Consider the following 15163-nt stretch of genomic DNA (forward strand, 5'->3'; position numbering starts at 1 on the left):
CTTCTAATAGTCACATAGTCCCCAGAACATATTCAATATATCTGGAATTTTTTAGCATTTATGTTGGGGGCACATTAATATCAGAAGCCATTAGGAAGACAAAGACTGGGCAGAAACAGGGTATGCCTGTGGCTAGATCCTTCAAACCATGTATCAGGCCAGAGACTGAACAACATTGAAACAGTAGTATCAGAAAACCCCGTAATCCTCAAAATTGCAAGGAAAATCTTAACACTGTGGCCTGAACCCAGTGCTGCAATATCTACCTGTGTATGCAAGCAAACTGCATCATGGCTCCAAGGTTGACTGCTGGGACCAGGATGGCACCAGCAAGATCTGGGTGATGAGGCCAAAAAGGGCAGTAGGTTGACCATCGTATGTCTGTTGGTCAGAGACGTACCCCGCTGTGGGGGTAAGTACTAGCTGGGATGAGCTCTCCTGTTACCTGTTGGAGGGAGCACTGGGTGCTAGCAGCGTGCACGGCACGTTTCGTGTCTGCCTGTCGCTCTGGGTGGGGACTGCAGTCTAATCAAGGCTATTGCAAAGATGAGGGATTTTTTTTTGGTCCTGCTCTCAAATTAAGGAGTGGAAGGGAGACCCAGCGCAGGGATGAGGGTTGGGAGAAAGGCTCCTGTGGCATGAGCCAATTAACCCAGCCCTGAGTGACATCCTCCTGCTGGGATGTTGCAGGGGTGCCAAAACCCAGAGGACAGCAAAGGCGAAAGCTCAGACGTGAGTTTACTGAGAGCAAACTCTTTCCTACAAAGGACATAGCAGCTCTTTTCTGTCCTTGCAGCAGCTCAGCATGACTCACACGCAGCCCAGGAGGGGCTGCTGCCTGTGCCAGGTACTGGAGTCGGTCCCCATCTTTCTGCAGTGGAGCTTTGACTGGGGAAATATGAGGCTTGACGCTGCCTGAAAACAGGCGCTGCCAGGCTTCTGGCCCCACTGGAGCAGGCAGAGCCCTGGCAGTGAACTTGCAGGCTGGGGAAGCCGATAGCCAAGAGCCTCTGAGACCTCAGGGGCAGAAGGTAAGCCTCTGTGTTCCTGGTGGGAGACAGTCTCAAAGCTGTGGGGCTGCTGCTGAGACCCGGTCGCTTCCAGCTTTCTTGTGATTATCCATCTCGGCAATAGGATGCTGTTAAGTGTCTGATTACTGCGTTGTTAAAGCCTTAAGCCTGAAATCTGACTACTGCGTGGTCCCTCGAGGGGCAGCCAATCCTCCTCCATCAGTAATTCCTCCTTTCCCTCGGAAAAATAATAAAAAAGAAAGACAAGTGATATCTGTCTGCAACAGCGCTTTCCAATCAAGTGAAAACTAGCTGGAAAATCAAATCAGGCGGTACGTTCCTGCAAAACACAACTCTATCTCTTTAAATCTCCCCTTTTGGAGGAATGAACTGAACAGCAATAGCTGCTGATGTAAAACAAACCATTATTCCTCCTATCTCCTCTCCAAGCCCCTTCCCTGCAGACGCATGAGTCTGAGGGAGGCTGATGCTCTCTGAAGACTATTTTCCTCCGTTAAATAAATTCAGTTTCAAATAATGTGTAATTAAATGTGTGGTATTGAATTAATGTTTTATTCTGAGTGCTTTGGCAGCAGGGGACCTAGGGGCCTGGCTGGTGGAAAGAAAACACGTTCACCAGAAAGACTCCCTTCCCCTCTCTCTTTCCCTTTTCATCCCACTCTGCCAAGAATTCCTGTTTCCAAGAGCTGCTGGAGTGTACCAGTGAGTCAGTGAGGCCAATGCTTTGTGTAAGGTCCCTTTTATGCTGCATGGCCATGGGGCTCTTGGGCATTTCACCCAATGCAAAGACCTCTGCAACCTGCTCCAGTCCCTCCTCTATCTGTGTCCTGCTGGGCTTAGTCTTCCTCCTCAAAAGAGCCCAGTTGTGTAGTTAAACCTTGTATACAAAAGGCAGAGCCTGAGTGTCCCCTTGGGATGTGAAGTTGGTGCTGGATGTCTAAGGAGACAGACCCCTGAAGCTGGACAGACAGTTTGGCTTTGCAGCCTAGTGTCAGCCAGAAATTGTCTGAGAAGGTGCAGGAGATGATGGGAATCATTGGTCAGTTTTTAAGTCTTTTGTCTGGAATGTTAATAAGGGAGCCAGATGAGGAGGAATTGGTGCATACAGAGGCATGTGCGGGCATGGGCTGAATCTGCACCCAGGCTTTGTAGAGGTGACAGCAGCAAGGGGGACCAGGGTGTTTGTACTAACCTGAGGGGATCTTGACATGTGCCTTGGGCACAAGCAGGTTGGGCAGAGGAGAAACTGGGTTGGGGCACAACTGGGAACCCGCTTACAGCTGCGTTCCTGCTCCCTAACCCCGACCCCAGCAACTGCAGGGAGCCTTGTGAGCATTAGGTTTCTTTTGCGAAGGCTTCACCTGTTTTAACAGCACAGGTGAAGGGATTTACCTTGGTGGATCACGGAAAGGTTCTGTTCATATGATGAGCTCTTGCTTGAGTAATTTCAGTAAGTTGCAAATCTGCAGAAAACGGAGGGGGTGGATGCTGTCTTAAAGACAAGATCGTGTTGCTGTGCAAGGCCCAGATGTGCTGGATGCTTCCTTTTTTTGTTGCTGTAGTCACTGTCAAACATTTGCTGGGGGTGATGTGCAGGAACCTCCTTTGCTTTGGGATCTCCCCAGGATGGCTGTGCTTCTGCAGGACTATGCAGTGTCATGCATCCCAGCTGAGACTGCTCAGCACCCAGTAGCCATGGGACACTTTATACTGCTCTCATAAAATAATTACTACGTGGTTAGTAATCAGATTCACGGGACTGAAAGGGATGACAGCTTGAAATCACGTTTTGTTTTTATAGAAGTGTTAGGTGGTTTAAGCTGGGACAGAAGTTTTTGCTTAAAAAATGTTTGTGGGGTGGTGCCAAGCATGTTCTAACGTTATTATTTTTCAGATTTTTTTATGAAGAGAATGAGAGTTTGGTTTGGTTTGGGTTTAAGCTTTGCAGGTATGTCATACCAGATAATGCCACCTGCTGCCAAATGGTTTTCAGCGTATTGTGGTGGGGGAGGCTGGCAGGCTCTGGGCTTGCATCTGATGAATTGTTGGTTTAGGGGATGATTGTGCTTTGCCTTTCTGTTGGCTCCTTTACCCCCACACACAGACACACACTCCCTTTACACTCACCTTTAGCCCTGAGAGCATTGTACACGCAGACTGTCGTTGTGGGCAGTTGCCGTGTGGCTGATACCGAAGCTGGTGCTGCAGCGGAGATGCGGCAGCTCAAGTTTCGGCAGCTCAGCGGGTGCTAATCCAGTTGCTCCGTGCTGCTAATCAAATCACTCTGGAGCTTGAGGGCTCTTCTGCAGAAACATGACTCTCCCTTGAATCGAGGCCGGCTGGAGTTAGCTGGAGAGTGAAAGGCAGCCCTTTGGGTCAGGGCTTCCTCTCCATCTGCTATTGCAACAGCAAAAGCCAGAGGAGCTGATGATGTCCTAATTACTGGAGGCATGCTTGGAAGTGGTAGATGTAAGGTATTTTCAAAGCACCAGAGATCTGGCTTGCAGAGGTTGCTTTTCTGTTTTCCTGTTTTCTTGAGCTTGATTACACTGAACGTCAGCTTCTGGTGCAGATTAGTATTCCTGGATACTATTTTAGCCCAGATTGTCCAGCTAAATGTGTCAAGGCCAGTTATTTTTTACCAAGATCTATTTAGCAGCATGTACTGCATTAGCTCTGGGTCTGCTGGGTCAGCTGGGCAGTAATGACTCCTTCACATCTGGGACCTGCACTCATGCCTTGCAGCTGCTCCCAAGAAATGAAGAGAATGGTAAGAAAATGCAAAGAACTGCAGAAACATAAAGTCATTGTCTTTTAAGGCCTTTATGAAGGAGTTTGATCATGACTGTTTGATTACGTGGTATATAGTCAGGCACCAGAGGCTGCCTGGAAGCAAATTGCCAACATCTTGGTAAGATACAAGACATGAAAAACAGTCTGAAGAGAGGCTGTGAAGCCAATGCCATATATTGATTTACCAGAGATCAAAAAGCCTGAGAAGGGATGCAAAGAGAGGGGTAACACAGTAAAAGGGAGAGCATCCTTTGCATTTCAGGTTGTTTCCATCAAGGCCAAAGGAGAGATGGATGGAAGATGTGAGCAAGTCTCTCTCTATATTTTTCTGTGTGGACACACACAAATGGCTATTAGAGCTGTCATGCAGAATTAGTAAGATTGAAATACTGCCCCCAAAGTGAAGAGAAAGGTCTGAGTGAGCTGGTCTTGTCCACATGGTCTGCAAAGAAGGGCATGGGAAGGACCTTGGTGCACCCATGTGTTGGAGCCCAGGTGGCTCGGTCAAGGACTGTGCCTGCTCCATGAAGTTGCCAGAGATACAGATACGCTTTACATAAACCTCCCTGATTTTGGATCTCTTTGAAAGGACTCTCAGAACTGCTTGGTGATTATAATCATGACTCTTTTGAAGCCGAGTCCTTGAAGGGTGCCTTAACAGGGGAACTTGGAAAAGAACCAGCATCTGGGCACAATGCCGAGCTGCCAAAGCACATATCAGGGCTTTTTCCCAGAGGTAGCTCATGTCAGAGCTGGGAGAGAAGCTACCAGAAGTGGAGGGCTACCTACTCGGAGCTCAAACAGAGACAAGAAACAGCCTGTTTATGTCTCCATTTTTTTAAATTATATGGGACTGATTCTCCCTTTGTTTATGTGTACTTCACAACAGTCCACAATTGAAATCAATACTCTTCATTGACTTTGATGGATTTGCACCAGGCCAGGAGGGAGACTCAGACTCTGTGCAGCTAGCCTATGCATTATCTTCTCTCACTATGAGACAGGTCTGTGAGAGAATGACTTATCAGCCCTTCAGCGGCAAGGCTTTTTGATCTGGTCCTACCCAATCTGCACACTTTGCCCTGATCAGGTACATTGGGTAACTCATCAACACGTTTGGTTGACATCCAGGTTGCAATTGACTGCCTGACATGAAAGGCACTCTGTTTGGTAGTTACATGGCTTAATGACAAGACTTCCAGTGTAAATTGTAAGCTTTGTTTATTTGATTTCAATTGTCACGGAGCAGGGAAGCTATGCAGGGTTTATTCGTAAGAATTATTTTAGCAGTGAGTCAAGAAAGAAGTGAATGAATCGTATTGACTGAGAACTTTGCTACCTTTTTGTGGACAGCTTACGTATAAAGAAAAAAGAGACAACTCTTTGGCATAAATTAGTTGTTACAGCAAATGATTCAGCCACTACTGAAAAATGTCATTGTTATAATTTATAAAGATCTGTTGATGCAAATGAGGCTTTAGAAGCTTATGAAAATCAAGACCGTTACCACAAAGAGCCCAGGATCAGACTCAGATCAGGATACCCTAGAAACATACCTAAAAGAAGTCAGTTTTAAACAGGGATTGAACAGCAAGAGAGGCAAGAAATAAGAAGAAAAAGAGAGAAGAAATGTCATGAAGTGACAAAGCTAAGGGAGGGAGGAGCCAGTGATGGAGAGGTGCAGGAAAAAACCTACCTGTAGGGAAAACAGGGACAGATGTGTAGAGGAGAAAAGAAACTGATAGAAATTTGATATTGGTCTTTTCTAGGCTAGAAGAGAAAGCTGCTGATAAAGATGGTGGCAAAAGTAAAAGGAAGCATTTCCATGGGTTTGCTCTGTTTTGCCTGTGAGCTACGTGTTGTTCGTGAATTAAGAGTCCAAGGCCAGGAAACCCACTAGAAATACAGCAACCAGATAGACTGCTGTTCGGGAATTTGAAAGAAGATGTGAGGAATTAATTTCAGACCTGGTTTAAATGATCCAGCTTAAGAAGTAGTTTTGCATTTTGCTGTAACTTAAGTACTGGCACCGCTCATGGTTTACTCTGTTTGGAGTTTGATTTGTCCATTTACCTCCCACTGTAGTAATCTATGTCCAGACACTTCATCATGTGCATCCAGGCTTCAAGAGTATTATCAAACCATGGTTTTAAGGATGCTGGTTGTAATGGAAATCTGAAATGCAGAATTTGCAGTGTTATTGAACTCACCTCTTCCTCACCTGACCCCCAGGACTGATTTGGAAATAAGACAATAATTGGAAAATTAGATTCATGAAATGTACCCATGCAACTTTCTGATTTCTGGTCATGTGATTGAAATGTGGTGATTATTAGAAAAAGGGTGTTTTAATTGCACAGTCCGTTACCAGCTCTGTATGATCTGTCTGGGATTTGGAGGTTGAGTTGGGGTCTTTTTGCCTTGACCTTGTCACAAGCAAGAGAGATTCTGCAATATGAGTGTAAAAGATGGGTTAAGAGTCATTGAATCAGTGATTTAAAATAAAAAGTTCTGGCTTTTCCAGGCTCCATCTCAGGAGCCAGTGCAGAAGTGACCCATCAGGACATGGTAGATTGATGTATGAGAAAAGCAGAATTAGTCTTGTTCCCTCTTCTTCTGCTCCTACATCCCATGTCTGTGCTCGGTTCGCAAGGTTAGCAAACCAGAATATGTTTGTGTCAAGAAGAGAAGCAGACATGACTAAGGGACACGTGGGAGCAAATATGGGGAGGAAGAAGCTGCTGTTTTTAGACAGCCACTTTTCTGACTGAGTGAACTTTAAGCACAGATCAAGTCAGCCATCCTGTGAAAGGTTTAGAGGAGGTTAGGTAAGATCCCATCACAGGTCCAAAGCCACAACCCTTCTGCCTTGATTCTTCCAGAGAAAAGGAAAGCTGTCTGCTCTGGAGGCAATTTGTAAAGGTGAGTGCAATATCCCAGACTTACCCTCTTGCTAATACTCTTGCTTACCCACATGCTACCATCATTGAACTGAAGTCACAGGGCATTTCCAACCAGCTGCAGGTCGAGTGTTTTCTGATGTAGTTCATGTGTTATTCAGAACAACACTGAAGGCAATAGCTTGAAATGCGTTCTCCACGTGTTAAATCTTGATGGACAAGAAGGACGGTGGGGAATCTGCCCAACTCTCTTTCTGTGTAATGCAGCAACATACTAATCCCAAAACAAGGACTGCAAGATGTTTCATTTAAAACTGGAATTACTTCAGTGTTGTGTGCTCACTTCCTTCCTGTAGATACAGCACAGTCTTGAATGACTTCCCATCATGCTGTCAAGCCTGGTTATTTTCCCATCAGGTCTTACTGTGGCTCCTGCATAGATTCTTCTTTTGAATTGTCTTGTTGGCTTGTTTTTATAAGTTAATAGTACATGGGGGAGAAAAAAAAAAAAGAGTGGTACTTACAGGAAGACAGTTTGCGTACACCTTGTCGGCAGGGCTGACTGCAACACAGCCGAGATGGATTAGCACACCACTGCCTGCCTAAAACAAATAAACACCAGCTGTTTATCAGACAGGGCTCAGCTTTCTCCAGGAGGAGGTAAACAGATTTATGCAGATGAACCTCCCAGGTGCCCTTGCAGCACAGTATCTTTCATGGCTACTTGGCCTCCAGTATGAGTTACAGCCAGGACAGATGAGCAAAGAGATGCAAGGTTAGCACAATAACACAGCCATTCGCATGGTGCCAGGGCAGTTTGTCATTGCTTTATGTTTAAAGCCTATATTTAATAGTAATGTAGAATTAATCATAGTGCTGATCTCACTGTGAGTGAAAGAATTTGATGTAAACTTCAGTATTTTAAGCCTATGGCATGTGAAAAAGCAATTTATTATAACTCACTTATTATTCCATTTGTGCCTAAAATACTATGAAGCAAAATTTATGGCCATTTGAGGTTGAGAGAAATGGTGATCAGCAAAAGTACTTTTCTGACTCTACATTAAGATTGTCCAGTTGCTGTCAAACTGCTTAACTTCATGAACCTTTTTTTTATAACTATACAAGTTTACTTTAAATCCAGCAGTGCTACGTGAGTCCACTACTTCAAAAGGATTGCTCCTCCCTCAGTTCAACTGTGTCTGCCACAGTATGTCCTTAAATTCTTCATATAAATGTTTCCTGAAGCTTCTCAGGTGACCCTAACAACTTGCTGCAAAATCTGGTCTTGAAGACAGATGGGATATTATTTTAATAATGTAGACATAATTAGACAGTCTGGATGCTGGCTCTCAGAAGTGCCTGATCATTTATTAAGATGTTGTTGGGAGGAAAAATTGGGAGCTGAAAATTTTGAGCAAGACCCTGGGGAGTTCAGAAAGAGAGGGTTTGCTTCAGTTCTCATGTTGTTACCACTTGTCAGAAGTGTAAATAATCTCAAAAAGTATCATTGGTTATTCTGAGACAGTTTCCTTTTTAACTTTATCTCACATCAAATGGGGCAGTCAGATTGAAATAGCTACATTTCTGTTGAGATTCTGAGTTTTTTAAAGTGTCTTTTGGCTCCTCTTAATACAAGATCATTTCCCAGCAGCTTTCTTGACTGCTGCTATTCAGGAGACCAAGAATGCAAATACACGTTTATCAATATAGCAAGTCCTAGGTACTGTAGTGATGAGTGCTATGGAAATCCTCGCCAAGAGAAAGAGGAAAAAAACTCCTGTTCCTCTACTCTATTAAGTAAATTGGTGCCGTTTGAGATTTTCTTAGATTAGGACTTTCCTCACACAAGTGCATCATTTAACATTTCAACACATAATAGTTCAGATTTCTCAAGATACTCCTTAAACAGTCAACTAAACCAGGTGGAGAAGGCAAAGTCCACATGTGATTTGTTCTCCCTGGTTGTCACTGCAGATTTAAAACCAAAGTCATTTTGGTTGTGCCTACCATCCTGCGCCTTAATGTTACTAATATTATTAATATTGGTAACTAACAGTTTTCAGTCTATTGAACAATTAATGAAAAGGTCAACGGGAATTCTCTATAGAGGCATCGTTCGTTACAAGGCCCATTGCTTATGCAATCTCGCAGCATCCATCTCCCCAAACAAGCAAAAGGGCCAGAGATGGCAGCTGCTTAAACCTGTCTGTGAGCTCCTAATTGAAAAGCTTAATTGTATGAAAGCCATTAGGATGTTAGTCTTCTGATCCATTGGCTTTTTGATGCATTAAGTGGTACCTGTGTTGTTGTGGGGCATATGTTCCCTTGGGTCAATGTGGGTGCCTACTCGGGCACCTGGGTGGTAGGAGTTGGTGGCAGATTGTGGTCACTGTTAGTGAAGCTTCCCTGCAGCCAGTTTGAAACCCGGTGTTAGTCACCTCCACCTCCTGCATCTGCAGTGCCCCAAGGGAAATGCATCTGAGCTGAGGGGAGCATATCTGTACAGCTCCTGTGGCACATGGAAGAGATGGGAAAGACTCAAAAGCAGTCTAGTTTGTGAGCAAACAAATGCAGGGTCAAGTTATGAATGCCCCAGGGTAGGAGTGGGAAGACGGCACTGTCCCATCTAATGCCTCTGCTTGAGCAGATCTCTAATGCATCAGCTTTTGCTCACCAAGCACTGGAGAAGAGTGTGTAGCTACCACTGCCCTGCCATGACCATCAGGCTGAAGCTGGGGATGGCCTGTGCTAGCACAGTTCTCAAGGGAGGCAGTAAGTTCCAGTGAACGGCAGTTTAGAGACATGAAGTTTTGGGCACTGTGCCTCCAGACAATTCTATGGTGGCTGTGTGTCTCTACCTGCTTCCACAGTTCATTCCAGGCATTAAAAAAGGACTGTTTTTGTTGCCAGAGAAGCTGTATGGGCACTGTGATGGCTGAAAGGTACTTAAAGCAGCTTGGAGGTCTCCATACTCTCTTTTGGGGATTGCACTAGCTCTCCCAGCAACCAGTGACATTTAGTCATGACCCAGCATTTGTGGAGATCCTGCTAGTCACTTACCTACCCTTGTAGGTGCCTAGAACCTGGGTAGATCTAGCCCTTATGAATGACCCTGTTAGCTGAGCAGACCAATCTTCATAGGCCTCTGCTCCTTTGTTAAATTAATAGCTATTTCTCTTTTATTCTTCCTGAAACCTCAGTTGCTATTCTCTGTCAGTTCTCGCTGTCCTAAATGTCAGTGGAAAGGATCATTGAAATAGTGGGTTGAGTTTGTCTGTTGTGCCAGTGACTTTATCCTGGGATGACCTTGTTCCTGAGGGAACAGTTTCACAGGAGATGGCTGCAGGGTCAGGGTCTTGTTGAGGGCCAGCGCTCAGCATATCCAACCAGCTCCTGCTTATACCCTAAGGTGCGTGGGGGTCGGTGGTCCTCCTCCCTTTGGGAATGCTTTGACTTGCTAAGGTTCAGCCTCAAAAATTTGTCCGAGTCTGGGTTTAAACTGGTCCCGATTGAAATACAAAACTCAACAGGAACTTCTAATCCCGCCTTGCCTGGCATTGGAAGTATGTGACCTTTGCTGTGCCTCACAGGAGAGGAATTATTTCCAGGATTATTCCAAAGAGATTCAGGTCTTTGTTGCAGATTTTGCCCCAAAGGTTCCTCTCCCTGAGGACAAGCCTGGCGTGAGCTTGTAGGGAAAACATGATAAACCTCAAGTACTTTCCTTGCAGCTGTTTTGCATGAGACTAGATCCATCCCAGAGATGGCTGTGTTCTGTGGGTGGGTAAAAAGATCCCTGTAGATATTTTTGCAAAGCAATTTCAGATCCTTTGCAGCTTGCTAGAAAATTGAATTAGTTGTTTTCCATTCGCTGAATTAACCCTGATTCATTCTTCCCTCAACCCTCTCCCTCTTCCTCCCCTCCCTCCAACAGATGTCCAGCATATTAAGAGGAGAGACATCGTTTTGAAGAGGGAGCTGGGAGAAGGTGCCTTTGGGAAGGTGTTCTTGGCCGAGTGTTACAACCTCAGCCCCACCAACGACAAAATGCTGGTGGCAGTGAAGGTAAATGCCAAGGGTGAATGGCAGAGAGTACGGCAGGGGCTGGCCGGCGAAGCAAGGCTGGATGAGCCGGCGTGGGAAAGGGAAGCAGGGGAGGGCTGGGGGCCAGGGACGGAGATTTATCTGATGCTGAGGATTGTGGTAAATCCACTTAGTCACACAAAGTTTCAGCGTTTCGCTTCAAGGTCGTCTGTTCTCGCCAATGCCAAAGCCTCTCTTCCTGCCGATGAGGCCAGGAGACAGACGGGGAGGAGAAACTGGCCTGGAAGCTCTAAGCTCCCGTGCAGCTGCAGCAGCACAGTGTGGAGTCCACCTTCCCTCTGAGAGGGAGCGGGGCCCTTCTCTTTCTAGATTTTATCTCTTTGCGCAACATGCAGAAGTTGAAACAAAAAAAGGCCTCTGCAAAAAATGAGTACTTAAAAGCTAAGCATGACAAACCAATTTGCTGGGATCAATTTGCCGCAAGATGGGAGAAGCAACTCAGCTCGGCTCCACTCAGCTCCTGCTTGCCTAGACACAGATCGCTCCTGTTTTGCTGATTTTGAGCCAACACAAGCTCAGCTTGGCTTGTGTTGTGCCGTTCGCATCCTTGTGAGGGTCCTCATTTGAGCTGTGCCCCATTAGTGCAGCTCTGGGCAGAGGAGACCACTCAGTGCAGAAATGTGCTCTCCTCTCAAGTGGCACCAGTTGGCAGACACACATAGTCTGATCCTTGGGAGTTAATTGATGCCTCCTAACTCCTTGGAAGTAGATCTGCATTTGAACCAATGCTCTACAGGGAGAAAGGTTCCAGCGCTCTCTCCAGGATGCTGGAGGCATCCAGTTACTTGAGAGTTGTTTTAATCATTGGCAGTTGAACCGCCAGGTTTTTTTTAGCTCATTTGTGCCCTTATGCTCTGGCTGTGAACTGCAAGATTGCACCTTTCACCTCTGAGACTGGTTAAAGCCAAGGTAGCACAGTTACCCATATGATTAATTGCCTGATTATATGGCTGGTACCTGCCTATCAGTGTCAGCCATCCCTTATCCAATCCTGTCTGTGAAGTCTCTACTGAGTTTCATTTGCATGTAGGCAGAAACAGCATCCGAACTTGTTCCTGTTAATTGCTACTATGAGCTTACATCTCCAGAGTGCCTTTCATCCTGCAAGATCATACAGATCCAGCTTTGGAGCAGGGCCTTGAAATCTGGCTTCTTGCCAGCTCTGGGAAGGGTAGAAAAAATTCCCTCTAATTTGGGCCACCTTATAACTCTTAGGGGGAAAAAAGAAGGAAAGAAAAAAAAGGCTTTACATATTAAGTTGAGATTTGGCTGCATTTCCTGAAGATCTCATGCTCCCGACAGAGGCTGAGAACTACCTCCCCGATCACTGCAGCTCAGGGCAGCAGCAGGACACCCTGGTTAGAGCAGCTGAGTCCACAGCCCAGAGTCTGCCTCTGTTGTGCTTTCAGGGACTCCCCCCCAGGGCCAAAGAAAGTGGCTGTGTTACTCACTCGGTTAAATGGACTCAGATTTTCAGTGGATCTAAAGGTTGCAGCCCTGCAGATAAGCTGAGTTTTGATGTGATGGCATGGACAAGCTTCCTGTTTTATTCAGCTTGCTTCTAAAAACATCCTAAGAAATGCACAAAAACTGCATTCAGCAAAAGTGTGCTGAGGTTACAAAGTCAAGTACTGGAAATGCTGGAGGGGCTGGTATTCAGGGCATGTCCTCTGAACACGTATTTTTCATTTCTCTATGGACTGCTTCATTGTGACAATCACTCCTGTGTCTGAGAGCTCCCTAGATGTGAGTGCACTCATTTTCACAGCCTCCCAGCGAGGTGCTGGGGTTGTATCATCCTCATTTTGCAGAGGGCAGACGGAGAAGCAGGGAAACTGAGCTGAAATGATCCACTTAGGCAGAGGATGGAGTTACGGACCTGCCTTTCCAGCCCTGCAGACAGCAGGTACCAGACCCACACTGAGCCCAGCTACTGCAGTAAACACGCAGCACTTGTGCAGACCTGGCCTCGATGCCACGTGACAGGGGATTTCCCAGGTAATATTGGAACAATTGACACTTTATGACAACGGCTGCAACCTGCAGATGCTGAGAGACTTGCCAGATATCACGTGGGAATCATGACGGAGGCACAAATACAATCAATCCCAAACCTTCCTAGAAGAGGCATTTCAGTGTTTTTGGTGAGACATCCCTTCTTTTCCTCTGTTCCTGGTCTTCTTTCTCTGTTTCACCACTTCCAGCTCCTGTTTTCCTCATTTCTGAATGCTTGGCTATGCAACCTTAGTAATGTTTTTTTTTTTTAATATCCTTTTTTTTTCTTGGTGTGTTATATTTATAAAGTTACAGTCCTGACACCTTCTAGAGATGATTGCGTGTGAAAGAGAGGAAACCTAAACTTACTGCAGCTTGAAATATGACATGTAACTATAGGAAAAGAGGGAGAAAAGACTGATGGGGAGGGGGCTGTTTTCCAGGGAAAAATAGGGTAGCATCAACATTATGAAGATATTAAATGACTAAAAGTAATTGAGTGCCTGAGATAAGGATGGATGCTTTGCCATCTGCACAGTGTAACTAACATCCATCTAAATATCTCTAGTCAAGCTGTCCCAGAGGACACAGAATTAAAATAAAATTATGCCATGTGACTAGCAGTTTGGGGGCAGAAGAAGGAGATGAGGCAATGTCCTAAGGCTTGGGCAAAAACCTTGCAGGAGATGTGCTCCAAGGGGAAAAGCAGCTGCTCCGGAGGACTCACTACGTCGCTGTGCATGGCATTGCACCCAGCAGTGCCATGGACCAGCCGGAGGTGCCTTAGCAGTGTGCTCGGCCCCTTCCTCTATGCACAGCTTTCTGATGCTTAAACATCCCTTTTTGTACATAAATTGGAGCCTGCACCTGCTGATGCCACCTCTCTTGTCAGCACTGGGAGATTCAAGGCATGGGGAAAAGGGGGCAGGCGTATTTGTGTGTAGGTGAGGGGCCAGCTACCTGGTGTCTTCCACCACTGAGGGGGGACTGGTGCATATCAGATTGAATCTGGGGGTGACTGGAACAAGTTGCCTTGAATCCTTTTCAACTCCTGTTAGGCTGCATGGTTAAAGCCAGAACAGGTACTAAACAGTCCTGGCACGTGGAGGATGACGAGGGGAATATAACTGAGACACAGCAACTCAAAACCAGAATTGGCTCTTCATTTCCTCAAATGTTTGCAAAGACCGTGCTGATTCTCATGGCCATCCCATCTTGTCAAATGTTCTGGACTTCAACTTTTTTACTAAGTGCCCTCCCTTGACACCCTGGGATGACAACACACTGCTTTCAAACTAGTTCTCCGATGCAACTGCACAATAATGCATGGACAAGTCAGACTCCAGCCCTGGGGAACCCTCCCCGATCACCGGCTGCACCAACAGCAACATCTTCATAGCAACCCTGTGATGTTGGGCTGGTCCACACAACCTGGAGCCTGCAAGCTACCCTGCAATGGAGATGTGGAAGATGAGATATTCTCAATAAGGATACTGATTTCAGCATCCATCTGCCAGGGGAGCTGTTATAAACAGCAGGGAATAAAACCATGATTTTAAAAATTATGAGAAAAGACTTGACAGTGTCCTTCTTCAGAGGCAGTTTGAAAAATCCGCACAATAACTGCACAGCCAGGCAAATCCATCTTCTGAATAAAGGCAGCGTAGTCAGCTATTTCAAAATAAAAGACATATAGCAAGGACTGGCTGGCTCAGGAATTTAATAATAATGAGATATGAAGCCATTCACCCGTAGGTCACCAGTACAAATCCTGCCCAAGCTGGGAATAATTGGAAGCTATTACCCTCTGAGGTATGTTTGCTGCTGCCCTGGGAAATGAATTGGGGAACCTGCTGGGCCAGTAACTACATGAACAAGATGCCAACATGGTGCCACCAGCACCTACCACCAGCCCTCTCAGTGCAACTGTGCCGGTGGTAGCGGTTCCTCTCCCCTCCCTTCCTCAGCAGCTGCTCTGCGATCCATTTGTTCTGGCTTCGCCCCCACCCAAGCCCACCCTGTGTGTATCTGTGCCCCTTCTTTCAGGCGCTGAAAGACCCCACCTTGGCAGCCCGCAAGGATTTCCAGAGGGAGGCAGAGCTGCTCACCAACCTGCAGCACGAGCACATCGTCAAGTTTTACGGCGTGTGTGGTGACGGCGACCCACTCATCATGGTCTTCGAGTATATGAAGCATGGGGACCTGAACAAGTTCCTGAGGTACGTGTGAAGGAGGGCACGGGAGATGCTGTACAGCTGCTCCGCAGCCTTGGTGTGGCTTGTTATAGATTTGTGGTGCACCAGTGACACCACTACTGTGTGGATGCTGGTGGGCTGG

The 15163-nt window shown here is 46.1% G+C and overlaps 1 protein-coding gene across 3 annotated transcripts in view; it reads left to right on the plus strand.

Annotated features, from left to right (window-relative positions):
* Nucleotides 1–15163, plus strand: part of NTRK3 (neurotrophic receptor tyrosine kinase 3) — a 212891-nt gene that overhangs the window by 160029 nt on the left and 37699 nt on the right. For all 3 annotated transcript variants that reach the window (XM_068409846.1, XM_068409847.1, XM_068409849.1), the window contains 2 exons: nt 10662–10792; nt 14873–15045. In XM_068409846.1, the coding sequence (XP_068265947.1) occupies nt 10662–10792; nt 14873–15045 (304 nt within the window). The remainder of the gene's footprint in view (nt 1–10661; nt 10793–14872; nt 15046–15163) is intronic.

Source organism: Nyctibius grandis, chromosome 11, assembly GCF_013368605.1.
Source record: "Nyctibius grandis isolate bNycGra1 chromosome 11, bNycGra1.pri, whole genome shotgun sequence".
In the NCBI taxonomy this organism is placed as follows: domain Eukaryota; kingdom Metazoa; phylum Chordata; class Aves; order Nyctibiiformes; family Nyctibiidae; genus Nyctibius; species Nyctibius grandis.